The 15,888-nt window shown below is 46.3% G+C and overlaps 2 protein-coding genes across 8 annotated transcripts in view; one reads left to right on the top strand and one right to left on the bottom strand.

Moving 5' to 3' along the window:
- NTAQ1 (N-terminal glutamine amidase 1) overlaps window positions 1–7,439 on the bottom strand; it is a 47,667-nt gene extending 40,228 nt beyond the window's left edge. For 2 of the 7 annotated variants that reach the window (XR_008509269.2, XR_002916082.3), the window contains exon 1: window positions 7,242–7,435. Coding sequence is in view for 2 of the 7 variants with exons in the window: in XM_024251617.3 (XP_024107385.1) it covers window positions 7,242–7,324 (83 nt within the window). In the remaining 5 variants the exon portion in view is untranslated. Of the gene's footprint in view, window positions 1–92; window positions 174–6,644; window positions 6,863–6,886; window positions 7,218–7,241 lie in introns of those variants that run through there. The other 5 variants (XM_054518804.2, XM_024251617.3, XM_024251619.3 and 2 more) reach the window with 5 other exon arrangements.
- Window positions 7,440–7,790: 351 nt separating this feature from the next.
- ATAD2 (ATPase family AAA domain containing 2) overlaps window positions 7,791–15,888 on the top strand; it is a 121,025-nt gene continuing 112,927 nt past the window's right edge. The window contains exons 1-2 of the mRNA XM_054560981.2: window positions 7,791–7,922; window positions 12,019–12,116. The gene's annotated coding sequence lies outside the window, so the exon portion shown is untranslated. The remainder of the gene's footprint in view (window positions 7,923–12,018; window positions 12,117–15,888) is intronic.

Below are 15,888 nucleotides of genomic sequence, written 5' to 3'. Positions count from 1 at the left end.
ACACACATAAAAATAAAAACACAAAATTAGCCGGGCGTAGGAGCATGCGCCTATAATTCCAATTACTCAGGAGGCTGAGGCACAAGACTCACTTGAACCCGAGAGGCGGAGGTTGTAATAAGCCAAGATCGCATCACTGCTCCTCCAGCCTGGGTGACAGAACAACACTGCGTCTAAAAATAAAAAAAAATAATAATTAGAAAAACTACAAAGAGTTCATGAATCCACAGATACCACAAGCACTACTGGTAAGCTGAATACATAATGTGGCTTGAACATACACTGTTATTTTTGAAATATATGTAAATGTTACACAGAAAAAAATGTAAACTTCGTAAGAGTCACTGACTTTTTAGTCCCTTTTAGTCAGCAATTGTTTTTCAAGAGCACAGTGACTATCACGTAGGAGAATCCCATGAAAGTTTCGATGTTAAAAAAAAGGAGGAGGTGATCTTATACTTGGAAATACAAGGAGTCACAGCTGAAACAGAAATACCTGTAGGTGGGGTGCAGTAGCTCACAACTGTAATCCCAAGGCCTCAGCTGAGGTGGGAGGATCACTTGAGCTCAGGAGTTTGAAACCAGCCTGGGCAGTGTAGCAAGACTCTCCAGAAAGAAAAAGAGAAAGAGAAGAGAAGGAAAAGGAGGGAAAAGGAGGGAAAGGGAGGAAAAGGACGGAAAGGAAGGAAAAGAAAGAAAGAAAGGAAAAGGAGGAAAGAAAGAAAGAAAGAAAGAAAGAAAGAAAGAAAGAAAGAAAGAAAGAAAGAAAGAAAGGAAAGAAAGAAAGAAAGAAAGAAAAAAGAAAGAAGGAAGGAAGGAAAGAGAGAGAGAAAGAAAGGAGGGAGGGAGGGAAGGAGGGAGAGAGGGAAGGAACAAGGGAGGGAGGGAAAGGAAGGAAGAGCAAGCAAGTTCTGGAAGAATTAGAAGAAACTATTCTAAAATTCATATGCACCAAAAAAGAGCCCAAACAGCCAAAACAATCCTAAGCAAAAAGAACAAAGCTGTAGGCATCACACTACCCAACTTCAAATTATACTAGAAGGCTATAGTAACCAAAACAGCATGGTACTGGTACAAAAGCAGACACACGGACCAATGGAACAGGTTAGAGAACCCAGAAATAAAACCACATATTTACATTTACAACCATCTGATCTTCAACAAAGTCCAATAACAAGCAATGGGGAAAGGATTCCCTATTTAATAAATGATGCTGGGATAGCTGGCTAACCATATGTAGAAGAATGAAACTTGACCCCTTCCTTTCACCATATACAAAAATCAACTCAAGGTGGATTAAAGACTCAAATGTAATACCTAAAACTATAAAATCCTAGAAGAAAACCTAGGAAATACCACTCCAGACATAGGCCCTGGCAAAGATTTCATGATGAAGACTCCAAAAGCAATTGCAACAAAAACAAAAATTGACAAGTGAGACCTAATTAAACTAAAGAGCTCTGCACAGCAAAAAAAAAAAAACTATCAATGGAGTAAATAGACAACCTACAGCCAGGCACTGTGAGGCTCGTGCTTGTAATCCCAGCACTTTGGGAAGCCCAGGCAGGAAGACCACTTTCGCCCAAGAGTTCAAGATGAGCCTGGGCAACATAGAGAGACCCTGTGTCTACAAAAAGTAAAAAAAAAATTAACCAGGCATGCTGGCACATATCTCCAGTTTCAGTTACTTGGGAGGCTGACGTGAGAGGATTACTTGAGCCTGGGAGGTCAAGTCTGCAATAAGCTGTAATTGTGCCACTGCACTCTAGCCTGGGTGACAGAGTGAGACCCTGTCTCAAAAAAAAACCCAAAACAAAAAACAGACTACCTACAGAATGCAAGAAAATATTTGCAAACTATGCATCTGATAAAGTCTAATATCCAGAATCTATAAGGAACTTAAATAAACAAGCAAAAAACAACCCCATTAAAAAATAGGCCAAGGACATGAACAGATACTTCTCAAAAGCAGATAGACAGGCACAGTGGCTCACATCTATAATCTCGCACTTTGGGAGGCCAAGGCGCGTGGATCACTTGAGGTCAGGAGTTCAATACCAGCCTGGCAAACATGGTGAAACACTGTCTCTATTAAAAATACAAAACTTAAGCTGGGCACGGTGGCTCACGCCTGTAATCCCAGCACTCTGGGAGGCCGAGGCGGGCAGATCACGAGGTCAGGAGATCCAGACCACAGTGAAACCCTGTCTCTACTAAAAAAAAAAAAAAACATACAAAAAATTAGCTGGGTGTGGTGGTGGGCACCTGGAGTCCCAGCTACTCGGGAGGCTGAGGCAGGAGAACGGTGTGAACCCAGGAGGCAGAGCTTGCAGTGAGCCGAGATCCCGCCACTGCACTCCAGCCTGAGCGACACAGCAAGACTCCGTCTCAAAAAAAAAAAAAAGAAAAATACAAAACTTAGCTGGGCATGGTGGTGCACACCTGTAATCCCAGCCACTCTGGAGGCTCAGCTGGAAGAATCACTTGAACCTGGGAGGCAGAGGTTGCAGTGAGCCAAGATCGAGCCACTGCACTCCACCCTGGGCAAGAGTAAGACTCCATCTCAAAAAAAAAAAAAAAAAAAAGGAAAAAGAGACACGCACACGGCCAACAAACATATGAAGAAATGCTCAACAGCACTAATCATTAGAGAAACGCAAATCAAAACCACAATGAGATACCATCTCACTCCAGTCAGAATGGCTATTATTAAAGTCAGGCCAGGTGCAGTAGCTCACATCTGTAATCCCAACAGTTCGGGAGGCCAAGGCAGGAAGACTGCTTGAGCCCAAAAGTTCAAGACCAGCCTGGGCAACATGGCACAACCCCATGCTACAAAAAATATAAAAATTAGCTGGGCATGGTGGTGCACACCTGTAGCCCGAGTTACTCGGGAGACTGAAGTGGGAGGATTGATTGACACCAGGTCGAGGCTGCAGTGGGCCATGATTGCACTACTGCACTCCAGCCTGGGCGACAGAGTGAGATTCTGTCTCAAAAAATGAATAAATAGGCTGGGCACGGTGACTCACGCCTGTAATCCCAGCACTTTGGGAGGCCGAGGCGGGCAGACCAAGAGGTCAAGAGATCGAGATGATCTTGGCCAACATGGTGAAACCCCGTCTCTACTAAAAATACGCAAATTAGCTGGGCGTGGTGGTGCATGCCTGTAATCCCAGCTACTTAGGAGGCTGAGGCAGAACGGCTTGAACCCAGGAGGCGGAGGCTGCAGTGAGCCTAGATTGCACCACTGCACTCCAGCCTGATGACAGAGTGAGAATCCATCTCAAAAAAATAAATAAATAAAAATAAACAAATAAAAATAATTTAAGAAGTCAAAAAAGCGGTGGTACCCACCTGTACTCCCAGCTACTCAAGAGGCTGAGGTGAGAGGATCACTTAAGCCCAGGAAGTTGAGGTTGCAGTGAGCCATGATCATGCCACTGCACTGTAAGCCTAGGTGACAGAGTGAGACCCTGTCTCAAAAAAAAAAAAGGCAAAAAGTAACAGATGCTGGCAAGGTGGTGGAGAAAAGGGGATGTTTATACACTCCTGGTTGGAATGTAAATTAGTTAAGCCACTGTGGAAAGCAGTTTGGAGATTTTTCAAAGAACTTGAAACAGAACTACCATGCAACCTAGCAATCCCATTACTGTGTATATACCCAAAGGAATATAAATCCTTCTACCATAAAAACACATGCACACATATGTTCATCACAGCACTATTCATGATAGCAAAGATATAGAATCAACCTAGGTACCTATCAATGGTGAACTGGATCAAGAAAACGTGGTATATATCATCCACCATGGAACAGTACACAGCAATGACAAAGAACAAAAATCATGTCATTTGCAGCAACATGGATGGAGCTGGAGGCCAATATCCCAAGTGAATTAACACAGGGACAGAAAAGCAAACACTGAATGTTCTTGCTTATAAGTGGGAGCTAAACCTTGAGTACACATGGACACAAAGAGGGAAAGAGTAGACACAGGGCCTACTTGAGGGTAGAGGGTGACAGGAGGGTGAGGATCAAAAGCTATCTATCTGGTAGTATGCTCACTATCTGGGTGACAAAATAATTTGTACACCAAACCCCCAACACATACACTTTACCCATGTAACAAACCTGCACATGTAACCCCAAATCTAAAATAAAAGTTGGAAGGGAAAAAAAGATTTTTATTACATCAAAACTCAAACAAAATATGTGATTGGACATCTGAAATTGTTCTTTAGACTCTAAACAAAAGCAAAAGGGACTTAAAAAAAGGGAGGGAGGGAAGGAAGGAAGGAAAGAAGGAAGGAAGGAAGGAAGGAAGGAAGGAAGGGAGGGCGGGCGGGCTGTGGATTTGCATCAAGCTGTCGGCTGATCATCTTGGCAGCAGAAAGGTTGGGACGCTGCGGGGTTCCCAGTGATGAGCTGAGGTCAGAGATGCATGCAGATAGGGAGGACCCCTGGCACAAAGCAGGCACTCCACAATTGTTTGAAAAACACAAAACAATTAAGTCAGAATCAGAAATGCTCTGCCGACAACACAGTCCCAAACAAATACTGGCTGCCACTATTATCATTAAGCAGGGTCTTGAAGCGTAAGTAACATCTGGAAGCCAACATGACGGAAGCTAACAGAAGTAGACAAGAGGCATTCATTTCAAGTTAAAAAAAAACCTGCAGGATGGCCGGGCATGGTGACTGGGCACGGTGACTCACACCTGTAATCCCAGAACTTTGGGAGGCCGAGGCAGGTGGATCACCTGAGGTCGGGAGTTCGATACCAGCCCGGCCAATGTGGTGAAACCCCATCTCTACTAAAAATACAAAAATTAGCTGGGCATGGTGGTGGGTGCCTGTAGTCCCAGCTACTCAGGAGGCTGAGGCAGAAGAATGGCTTGAGCCCGGGAGGCGGAGGTTGCAGTGAGCCAAGACAGTACCATTGCACTCCAGCCTGGGCAACAGACTGAGACTCCATCTGAAAAAAAAAAAAAAAAGAAAAGAAAAACCCACAAAGCTGCAGGAGCCAAAGTAGTGCGGTGTCCCCACCTGATGTGTTCAGACAGGGTAGAGCGCTGGTTCTCAGCAAGAGGCAGTTTTGCCCTCCAACCCCTAAAGGACACTTAGCAATGTCTGGAGACATTTTTGATTATCATAACTAGGGCTAGGGTGCTAACAGCATCTAGTGGGTAGAAGCCAGGGATGCTGCTACAGGTCCTGCCAATACACAGGACTGCCTCCATAGCAAAGAATTATCATGCTCAAAATGTCACTCAAGCCAAGATGGAGAAACCCTGTGGTAGAGTGGTCATCTCTTACTGTTCTTCTACAAGACTGCTCTAACTCCAATACTCCAATTGTACCAGCCTCCTCACTGTTCCTATCACACTCACAGCACGATTCCTTCTCAGAGCCTTTGTACCTGCTGTTCTCCCTGCTTAAACGACCATCCTCCAATAGTTGCAAAGCTCCCACCCTCTTTTTTTCAGATCTCTGTTCAAATATCACCTTATCAACAATGTCTTCTCAAAATATCCTAATAGAAAGTAAGTCACCATCCTTTATCTTATTTTTCTCACGGTACTTAGCATCACCCAAACATGGTTTACTTGGGTTTTTTTTTGTTTTTGAGATGGAGTCTCGCTCTGTTGCCCAGGCAGGAGGGCAGTGGCATCGGCTCACTGGAACCTCCGCCTCCCGGGTTCAAGCGATTCTCCTGCCTCAGCTTCCTGAGTAGCTGGAACTACAGGTGCATGCCACCACACCTGGCTAATTTTCATATTTTTAGTAAAGGCAGGGTTTCTGCATGTTGGCCAGGCTGGTCTCAAACTCCTGGCCTCAAGAGATCCGCCCACCTCGGCCTCCCAAAGTGCTGGAATTACAGGCGTGAGCCATCGCACCGGGCCTTATCTGCTTTTCTCTCAAAATGAAAGAACCAACGGATCCATGAGGGAATTTGTCGATTTTGTTCACTGCTGTATCCCCAGTGCCTAGAAGTATGCCACATACTCCAAGTGCCTAATAAACATTTATTGAATGAATGAATAAAACAATGAATGGACATTAGGGAGGAGAACTAACGGGATTTAGAAGAGAGGCAGGACAGAAAAATAGTGCAGTAGTTAAGATGCATGAACTTCAGAATCACGAAGAGGTTCCAGTTTCAGCACCACTTGCTAGATGTGTGATTTGGGGGCCTCTCTGTGGCTCAGTCTTTTTATTAGTAAAATGAGGATAACAATAATAAAAGAAGCTACCTCCTGGACATCGACGGAAGCACCTGCCACTGAGCCTGACATGCAATCAGGGCCGAACAAATGTTAAGCTCTTGGTGGCATTGGTTTAGTGACCAGCAGAAGGGGGAGGGGTAGGTTTAGATAGCACTGAGGTTTCCTGTACAAGGACTACAAGCTCGGGAAGAAGCCATTACTCAGGAAAGAGTAGGTATGAGGACTAAAGGCAGGGGCGGTGCTTCAGCTGCAGAGGTGGCCTAGGACAGGGGTGCAGTGCGTGGATTCCGGGGCCAGACCCTGCCTGTAAATCCCCACTCCTTCATTCACAAGCTACGTGGCCCTGCGCAAATTACTTGCAGCCCTCTGTGCTTCAATGCTCTCATCTTTAAACTGGGGATAACGATACCTACCTCTTAGGGTTATTGTGATGCTCAGTGATTTAGTTTACCTAAACCACCCAGAACAACGCGTGGCATATAGCAAGTGCTCTATGAATGTAACCATTATTATAATGACAAGATGGTTAAGATCATGGTTTCTGGTGCCAGCGAGCCTGAACTGGATTCCTGGCTGCTATTAGCTGGGTGACCTTGGGAAGTTATCCCAAACTCTCTGTGCCTTCATTCTCTTCCAAAATTAAAATGACCTTCACCTCAGTCTGAAACCCCACAGGCTTCAGCAGAGTAACCTCCAAAGGTTTTCAGAGCTCCACCCTTCCTGGCCCCGAAGCAGAGATCTGCTGAGCAAATCCAACCGACAAGCGCCAGGCACAGGTAATGCACTATCGACCCTATGATTCCGGACGAATTCCCAACCCCATCCAATAGCCCACGCTCTACTCAAGAGACGAGAGCTGCCGTTCCCGCTCCCTCCTCCCGCAGAACTGTAGAACCCGCCGGTAGAGGCCGGGAGCGCCCCAGAGGAGGGCCCGGCAAGAGGCGGGGCCTGGTTGCGACTCGCGGCCCGGGAGCCTGGGAGACCCAGAGGCTGCGCCCGCGCCCCCTCACCAGTAGCAGCTGCTGTAGACGCAGGCGTCCCGCGGGGGGCTGGCCGGCTGGTAGTGGACAGCAGCGGGGCCATTACCCTCCATGGCTGGCTAGCTAGGCCAGGGCCCGGGCCGGAGGAAGACCGACTGGACCAGACGTAGGAAAGGGCGGGCTTGTAAGTGGCCCGCGTGGGTTCCCGGCTCGGGGTGGGCGGAGCCCGGGGCGGCCGGGGCAGTTTCCGGGTGGTGGTGACAGTAGCGCGGAGGGCGGGGCCAGGGCGGGGCTAGCAGCATGAGTTCCCGGCGCGGGAAGCCCGGGACGAAGTGGGCGGAGCTCGGGGCAACCGGCGCCAGTTCCTGGGAGGGTGGAGCCCAAGCTAAGTGGGCGGGTCCGGGGTGGGGTGAGTGGCGCGAACTCCCGGTGGGCGGAGCCCTGGACGAGGAGGACAGCGCGCTTCCGGGTAGGCGGAGCCCGGCTGGTGGGTGGGGCCCGGGATGGGGCGGGACTGGAGGACCGGGCTCTGGTGGGCGGAGTCAGGGGCGGGGCCCCGGTGAGCTTTGGGAGTAGAGGGGTCTCTGGCGGCGGCTTGGGGAGGAGCTAGGTTTGGGCTTGGAGTTAGGCCCTGAATGGCGCTTCGCTGTGAATCTCCCCGGGGAGGCTCTTCCAACCAGGGGCTGAGCTTCTGCGCTGTGGAGAAGCCAGGTGAGACACTGAAATAACAGAGGTTTGGGTGTGAAAATCTACGCTTCTGCACTCAGCCTGGAGTCCGCGGGAGCCCAGAGAAGAGGAGGGGAGTGGAGGTTAATTCCAATATGACCGCATCGAGGACGCCTTCCGAAAGGGATAGCACCCCAAATCTCACTCTATTGTAACTTAATCTTTTAAATTGGAAGGCCTGTATCTATTGGCTCGGAAAGATATATTAATTCCCTGATATAGTAAATTTGAAAAAAAAAAGTTTAAAGAGTCCATATGGTATCCTTTTTGTGTTAATCATATATTTTTTCAATTACTGGCAGTCTGGAAGAAAAGACACCATATTGTTAAAATAGTGTTTAGGGCCGGCGCGGTGGCTCACGCCTGTAATCCCAGCACTTTGGGAGACCGAGGTGGGTGGATCACGAGGTCAGGGGTTCGAGACCAGCCTGGCCAACATGGTGAAACTCCGTCTCTACTAAAAATACAAAAATTAGCTGGGCGTGGAGGCGCGCCCCTGTAATCCCAGATACTCGGGAGGCTGAGGCAAGAGAACCGCCTGAACCCGGGAGGCGGAGGTTGCAGTGAGCCAAGATCCTGCCATTGCACTCCAGCCTGGGCAACAGGGTGAGACTCCGTCTCAAAAAAAAAAAAAATAGTGTTTATCTCTGGTGAATGAATGATATTAATACCAGGGACTTTCAGTTTCAAGGACTTTACACTTAACAGTCTTCTGAATTGTTTATATTTGCAATGAGCATAGCTAGCTAATCAGGGTACTTCCCATTATAAAAACAGATGTTTACATTGATTTTAGCCATCCACAGTCGGATTCTCCAATCTCTTGAGTCTCAAAGCGGATAAATCCTAAAGATTTGGAGCACAGTTCCTGTGTCAATTACCAATTTTATTGCCTCTCAGCTCCTAATACAAACTTCCACCTAGCCTCTATGCTGTATAACAACTCTGGTAAACATTTCTCCTTTAAAGTGAGTGGGAAACCCTATAAGCTAGAAGGAATTGGGGCCCTATCTTTAGCCTCCTCAAACAAAACAATTATCAGCTAATAATTTTGTATCCAGCGAAACTAAGCATCATATCTTAAGGAAAGATACAGTCTTTTTCAGACAAATGGTGAGAGAATTCACCACTACCAAGCCACCACTACAAGAACTGCTAAAAGGAGTTCTAAATCTTGAAACAAATCCTGGAAACACATCAAAACAGAACCTCGTTAAAGCATAAATCACACAGGACCTATAAAACAAAAATACAATTTAAAAAGAAAAAAAAAACAAGGTATACAGGCAACAAAGCACGATGAATGGAATGGTGCCTCACAAGTCAATCCTAACATTGAATGTAAATGGTCTAAATGCTCCATTTAAAGTGAGTGGGACAGGTGTAGTGGTGAGAACATCCTTGTGGAGTCTGCCCCAGCCCCAGACTCGGAACATGGTCCCTCCCTAACCTTGCAGCTTTAGCCTAGCAATAACCTTTCTTCAGCCTCTTGACACAGAAACCAGGGTCCTCCCTAACCCTACCTTCTATACAGTAAGGTACTGAATAGAGTTTCCTTATATGTTATCGTTACGCCTTTATCATAGTTAATAATAATTTTTTTGGGGGGGACAGGGTCTCCCTCTATCACCCAGGCTGGAGTGCAGTGGTGCAATCATAGCTCACTACAGCCTCAAACTCCTGGGCTCAAGTGATCCTCCAGCCTCAGTAGCTGAGACTGCAGGCACGCACCACCATGCGCAGCTAACATAATTAATAGTTCTTTACGTTTAACTTCCCTTGCTTGACCTACTGTGTAGTTTCTTATCCTGATTGGGCACAAACTACTTACTATAGGACTTTGAAGCCAGGCTGGGTAGGTTCTACAACTTGCCAGTTGGGTCATCTTGGGCAAAGTTACTTCACTCTTCTGTGTCTCACTTTCCCCATCTGTACATCTGTAAAATGAAGTTAATGATAATGCTACTACCTCATAGGGTCATTATGAGGATTAGTTGAGTTTATGTATATAAAGTACTTAGAATAGTTGGTAGCATATAATATAAATGTTAGCAACTATGATTTCTCGTTAAAAAAATCTGGTTTCATTATTTCCCATATACCCTATACTTTTTTTTTTTTTTTTTTTTTTTTTTTTTTTTTTTTTTTTTGAGGTAAGAGTCTCACTCTGTTGCTCTGGCTGGAGTGCAGTGGTGCAATCTTGATTCACCGCAACCTCCGCCCCCACCACCCCAGCTAATTTTTTTGTATATTTTTGTGGAGGTGGGGTTTCACCATGTTGGCCAGGCTGGTCTCAAATTCCTGACCTCAAGTGATCCGCCCACCTCGGCTGCCCTCCCCCGCTGCCATACTCTTGTCACTGAGTGTCTTATTCTTCCTTTGATACATCAAGCCTTTGCACAAGATGTATGTACACTCTGTCTGATGCACTGTTTCACATGCCTTATTTGCAGCTTTTCCCAGGAAGAGTTTATTGTTGGCTTCCATCTTCCTGGAGCTTTTTTTTTTTCCTGTTTTGTCACAACTTTTTATTCATATGTCTTGAAAAGCAGTAGCATGCCCAGCAACTCAATCTGTCTCTACCTCTGCCATGAGCTCTTCCAGGGCATGGGTCTTGCCCTGAGAGGTAGAATAGTATAAATAGTGCTGTAGTCAGAAACACACTCGAATCTTATCTTGGCTACTTACTACCCTGAGTGACCTTGGATAAGTAACACTAGGATTTCTGAGTGTCAGTTTCTTTGCAAAATGAGGATAATAATAGTAGAGTGCTTATCTAATGGGTGCTGCAGTGAAAATTAAATAAACTAATCTCTGCAAAACACTTGGCATAGTGCCTGGCAGAACATAGGTACTGTCAAAAATAAACATAGCCGTTGAACATCAGTCAAAGCGATGAAAACAGATTTTATTCAGCAATTATTGACAGTAGGGGAAAGAGCTGAGCTCCATTCCAATTATGCAGAGGTAATTTGGGCATTTGGAAAGGAGAATGAGGAAGCAGGGAGGGGTTGGGGGGTGGGGGGGGCACTCATTAGAGCCAGGGAAGTGAAAATTACAAAGGGTTGGTCAGTGTAAATACCATTAGGCCAGCCATGTCTGCTAGCTGGCAGTTATCTAAGTTAGGATTCTATCCTCCCACAGAGACTGGGAGTCAGAGGCCCTATCTCCTTCCTGATGATTACATTTCAAAGGAATGGCTCTCTAAGTCCTTGAGAAGGACTTCTGAGTTGTAAGTAATACATATTTACAATTCTAAGCCCTTTTAGTAAATGCTCTAAGAAAAGGAGGTCAGGGGCCTATGATCAGGTACTGGCAACAACAAATAGTAAATTTTCCTGGCAGCTTTGAGCTTTCTTAAGCAGGCATTTTAATGGGGGTTTTGGGGGAGAAGGCTGACATAGCCTTATACTGCTAGAAGCCATGCTAGAGTTTGGTCAAGTCTGTTAGTGCAGGGATTTGGAACCAAGTTGTGCTGAGAGTTCTGCAGTTCTCAGTACCCTACGTAATAAACAACTACAATAGGCCAAGTGTAGTGGCTCACCCCTGTAATCCTAGAACTTTGGGACACCAAGGCAGGAGGATCGCTTGAGGTCAGTTTGAGACCAACCTAGGCAACACAGCAAGACCCTGTCTCTACAAAAAAAAATTTGTTTTAATTAGCCAGGCATGGTGGTGCCTGTAGTCCTAGGTACCCAGGAGGCTGAAGCGAAAGAATTGCTTGAGCCCAGGAGTTTGAGGCTGCAGTGAACTATGATTACGCCACTGCACTCCAGCCTGGGCAACAGAGTGAGACCCTCATCTCTTAAAAAATAAATAAAATAACGTAAAAAAAACTACATAATTTTGCAGTTATGATTATTATCATCACATAGCTCTGAGCAGGGTATAAGCATTGTAGCTGGCATAAATCCTTGTTGAATTGATACTTTTATTAATTAAAATACAGGTGACATTGCTGTAACAAAGAAACCCGAAAATATTAGTGACTTAAATGAGATACAAATGCATCTCTCATGCCACAGCCTGAGCATATACATTCTAGAGCTGATATAGTGTCTCTGCAATATCTGTTACCCAGGCTCTTGATGTCTTATTGGGGGCCATATCTAGAGTGATGCCCTAGTCCGCGTGGCTGAAGATGGCTTGCCACCCTACCTGCTGATTGCATTCCGACTGGTAAGACCAGGGAAAAGGAGTAGTGGGAGGTTCAAGGACAAAATCTGCAAGTTATGCACATCACTCTGCTCACATTCCATTGACCAAAAGATGCTCACAGGATCACATCCAGGTGTAAAGGAGATCAGGAAACATACAGTTTATTCTGAGCAGTGCAGGTATTTGAGTGCCTCAAGGAAGAAGGGGAGAATGCATACTGAGAGATAGCCAGCAGTTTCTAAACTGCCACATTGTGCTTTTTTTTTTTCTGTTTCTAAACTTTCTATCATAAGCAGGAATTACTTTTTATTTGTTTATTTATTTATTTATTTTTGCAGTTGCAAGATTTAATAGAGTGAAATAGAGTGAAAACAGAGCTCCCATACAAAGGGAGGGTACCCAAAGGGGGTTGCCGTTGCGGCTCGAATGCCTGGGTTTATATCCCGATCCTTGTCCCTCCCGCTGTGCTCTCAGGCAATAGATTGGCTATTTCTTTACCTCCTGTTTTTGCCTAATTAGCATTTTAGTGAGCTCTCTGATTGGTTGGGTTTGAGCTACGTTGCAAGCCCCGTGTTTAAAGGTGGATGCGGTCACCTTCCCAGCTAGGCTTAGGGATTCTTAGTCGGCCTAGGAAATCCAGCTAGTCCTGTCTCTCAGTCCCCCCACTCAACAGGAAAACCCAAGAGCTGTTGGGGAGGTTCGCCGACGACCGCTCTAACTGCTTCTTGCTGAATTGGGGTGTAGTAGGGGTTGTGCAGTTGAGATTTCCTCGGGAAGGGTGCCTTTGATGTCATTAACATCGGAGCATGGGCTAGCAGGCCGGTCCAGGGTTCCGCGGTAGATCTTAGTCATAGACTGCATCTGGGGCTCCATTTGAAGAATGATTTGTAGTTTTGCAGCTTTGATTCTGGAAGAGACAAATGCTTTGGAGGTTCCTTCATGGTCACCAAAATGTTACTGGGGGTCCTTGTTCACAGAGCTTCCAAGATGGTGGCGAGCTGCTTCCAAGATGGTGGTGGGCTGCTTCCAAGATGGTGGCGAGCCTCGTGTTCTCTGACCTGGGGTTCTTGGCCTCACGGATTCCAAGGAATGGAATCTTGGGCCATGCAGTGAGTGTTATAGCTCCATTAGAAGCAGTGGGTCACGGAAGAGAACTGTGGAACCCAGTGACTAGTATTCAGCTCGATTAGGATGAACCCAGGCACTTAGCCATGCAGGAACAATGGCAATCCTTTAGCCCGATCGGGAGCGGCAATGGGTGCCTCGCTGGATCAGGAGCACAGCGGACACCCTGCTGGATCCGGAGGGATAGAAGTCAGCAGCGGGTCTGCCACGCGGCAAACAGCAGTGGTGGATGGCGAGTGAAAGCTCAGCTTGAGCTGTAACAAACATGGTCCAGAAGAGTGCAGTAGCAAGATTTAATAGAGTGAAAACAGAGCTCCCATACAAAGGGAGGGGACCCAAAGGGGGTTGCCCAGGAATTGCTTTTTAGATTGAAAAAAATAGATCATAAAAAGCATATAGGTTGGGCATGGTGGCTCACGCCTGTAATCCCAGCACTTTGGGAGGCCAAGGCAGGTGGATCACTTGATGTCAGGAGTTTTAGACCAGCCTGACCAACATGGAGAAACCCCTGTCTCTACTAAAAATACAAAATTAGCCGGGCATGGTGGCGCATGCCTGTAATCCCAGCTACTCGGAAGGCTGAGGCAGGAGAATCGCTTGAACCTGGGAGGTGGAGGTTGCCGTGAGCTGAGAGTACACCATTGCACTCCAGCCTGGGCAACAAGAGCAAAATTCTGCTAATAAATAAATAAATAAATAAATAAATAAATATGATCCTACAATAGAAACTATAAAAACGGATATGGTTTCAGAAGAGTAGGAGATGCTTAGAACCAGATTCTGACCTACAAACTCCAATGATCTGGTTAAGGAAGAAATACGAAATGCTACTCAAGGAAGCCTGTATCCAGTGAAATTAAGATATTAAAGGGCAGGTGTTTAGAAGAGAGATAAATAACAGAGGAAATTATAAGAAAGGCCACAGACATGTAAAAGGAGATCCAGGGAATCTACAGCACACAGTACATTGAGCTTTAATAACAAAAGAGTTTTTTTAAAACTATTTTTTATTGGAAGGATGTGCTTTTAATGCTTTTTCTTGTCTTTTTTTTTTTTTTTTTGAGATGGAGTCTCACTCTTGTCACACCCAGGCTGGCGTCTAGTGGTGCAATCTCGGCTCACTGCAACCTCCACCTCCCAGGTTCAAGCAGTTCTCCTGCCTCAGCCTCCTGAGTAGCTGGGACTACAGGTGTGTGCCACGACACCCGGCTAATTTTTGTATTTTTAGTACAAAACTAAACCAACCCCAGGTGATCCACCTGCCTCAGCCTCCCAAAGTGCTGGGATTACAGATGCGAGCCCCCGTGCCCGGCCAAGAATTATTATTTAAAAACAAAAACTAGAATGGGTGTAGTAGCTCAAGCTTGTAATCCCAGCACTTTGGGAGACTGAGGCAGAAGGAGCACCTGAGCCCAGGCGATCAAAGTTGTAGTGAGGTATGATTCAGCCACCGCACTCCAGCCTGTGTGAGAGAGTGAGACCCTGTCTCAAAAGAAAAACAAATTGGCAAAACAAAACAACCAAAACCCTGACATTCCCACTGTTATTCTAATTTGCATTTATCTGATTTGCATTATGCTGTTTTCCCAAGTTAAAGCAATCATTTCAATACAAAGCAATTTGTGCTATGGCAGCAATGTACTATGTGAACTCAGAGGGTGAGTCCTTATCACTGGGGGTGGGAAGTTGGCTGGGTTGAAACACAACATGAGACCCATCTGAATTAGATTGGGGTGGGAAGCAGGTCCATACTTGTGGTATTAGACTCACTGCTGTGTACCATACCTTACATGGGAAAACTGAGAAATTGAACTGTGTATGTTCAGGAGAGGTCGATAGAGAGGTAAGGCCTGAAAACCACATTATAAGAATATATCGGCTGGGGCCGTGGCTCACACCTGTAACCCCAGCACTTTGAGGGGCAGAGGCGAGTGGATCACCTGAGGTCAGGAGTTAGAGATGAGTCTGGTCAACACAGCAAAACCCCATCTCTACTAAAAATACAAAAATTAGCCAGGTGTGGTGGCATGCGCCTGTAGTCCCAGCTACTGGGGAGGCTGAGCCATGAGAATCGCTTGAACTTGGGAGGCAGAAGTTGCAGTGAGCTGAGATGGCACCACTGTAGTACAGCCTGGGTGATAGAGCGAGACTCCGTCTCAAAAAAAAAAAAAAAGAAAAAAAGAATGTATCTTCCAGGCTGGGCGCGGTGGCTCAGGCCTGTAATCCCAGCACTTTGGGAGGCCAAGGCGGGTGGATCACCTGAGGTCAGAAGTTTGAGACCAGCCTGGCCAACATGGTGAAACCTTGTCTCTACTAAAAATACAAAAAGTAGCCGGGCATGGTGGCAGGCGCCTGTAATCTCAGCTACTTGGGAGGCTGAGGCAGGAGAATAGCTTGAACCCCGGAGGTGGAGGGTTCAGTGAGCTGAGAACATGCCATTGCACTCCAGCCTGGGCAACAAGAGTGAAACTCTGCCTCAAAAAGGAAAGGAAAGGGAGGGGAGGGGAGGGGAGGCCACCATTAATGCCATGGCTCTGTATCCTTTGCTCTGCCACCATGAATAATCTCTGTCCCCGCATCTTTGGGTCATTCCTCCCAGAGGCAATAAATGCCTCAGATAGGAGCAGCCCATTGGCTGAATCCTTATTGCCAGGTTTCTAGGGAAACG

Source organism: Pongo abelii, chromosome 7 (assembly GCF_028885655.2).
Source record: "Pongo abelii isolate AG06213 chromosome 7, NHGRI_mPonAbe1-v2.0_pri, whole genome shotgun sequence".
Classification (NCBI taxonomy): domain Eukaryota; kingdom Metazoa; phylum Chordata; class Mammalia; order Primates; family Hominidae; genus Pongo; species Pongo abelii.
The sequence above is the reverse complement of the archived record's forward strand: the minus strand, read 5'-3'. Positions and strand labels throughout refer to the sequence as shown.